We start from the raw sequence: 556 nt of genomic DNA on the forward strand, positions 1-556 counted from the left end.
TGGAGATTGTGGGTTCGCAGGGACATCTAAGCTTTCATTAAACTGGAAAGCAATCAAGTCTTTATGTCTACAAATTATACATTTAATAGTTCCACAAATTTGGCAAAGCTTGTGATGACATCTAGGATGTTTTCACCAAATCGTAGACGTAAATATGGAAGTCATCATCAAACTTGATGAAATAGACAGAGGGTTTGGCCTCTACTTGGTGGATGACCATGCCAATCCTTTTCGAGCCATCTTCTTTGGCATATTCCACTTGCTTGCCTACCAGGCTGTCCACAACTTCTCCTGGCTCCCTTTCTGCTGGAGGCGAATCATTAGAATCAGGCATGATGCGGAGATCGCCTTCTTTGTAATCATCTAGGAGCTGGTACATGTACAAGACAGGGTCTTTCTCATAGGTGATGTAAAACCATGTGTTCATGACAGGTGCCCGTGCCAAGACCATCCCCCTCCACTCATCTTTAGAGCCATCCTCTGTCTCAAACATGTGCTCCACTGCTTTGCCAATCATTGTGTCCGCTAAGTGTGCGTCGCTGATCCGAGATGTGGC

General features: G+C 45.1%; 1 protein-coding gene across 1 annotated transcript; it reads right to left on the minus strand.

The window, feature by feature from the left end:
• Window positions 1-60: 60 nt before the first annotated feature.
• LOC126497613 (spindlin-1-like) lies at window positions 61-550 on the minus strand. Its single transcript, XM_050135748.1, has one exon. The coding sequence runs from the start codon at window positions 515-517 to the stop codon at window positions 122-124; it is 396 nt and encodes a 131-aa protein (XP_049991705.1). The 5' UTR covers window positions 518-550; the 3' UTR covers window positions 61-121.
• Window positions 551-556: the final 6 nt, after the last annotated feature.

This window comes from Alexandromys fortis, unplaced genomic scaffold (genome assembly GCF_014885135.2).
Source record: "Alexandromys fortis isolate MF-2015 unplaced genomic scaffold, M_Fortis_MF-2015_v1.1 scaffold_23, whole genome shotgun sequence".
NCBI classification, from domain to species: Eukaryota; Metazoa; Chordata; class Mammalia; order Rodentia; family Cricetidae; genus Alexandromys; species Alexandromys fortis.

Coding starts and splice junctions, on each gene's coding strand:
- LOC126497613 (XM_050135748.1), bottom strand. CDS start 517: ATGATTGGCAAAGCAGTGGAGCACATGTTTGAGACAGAGGATGGCTCT.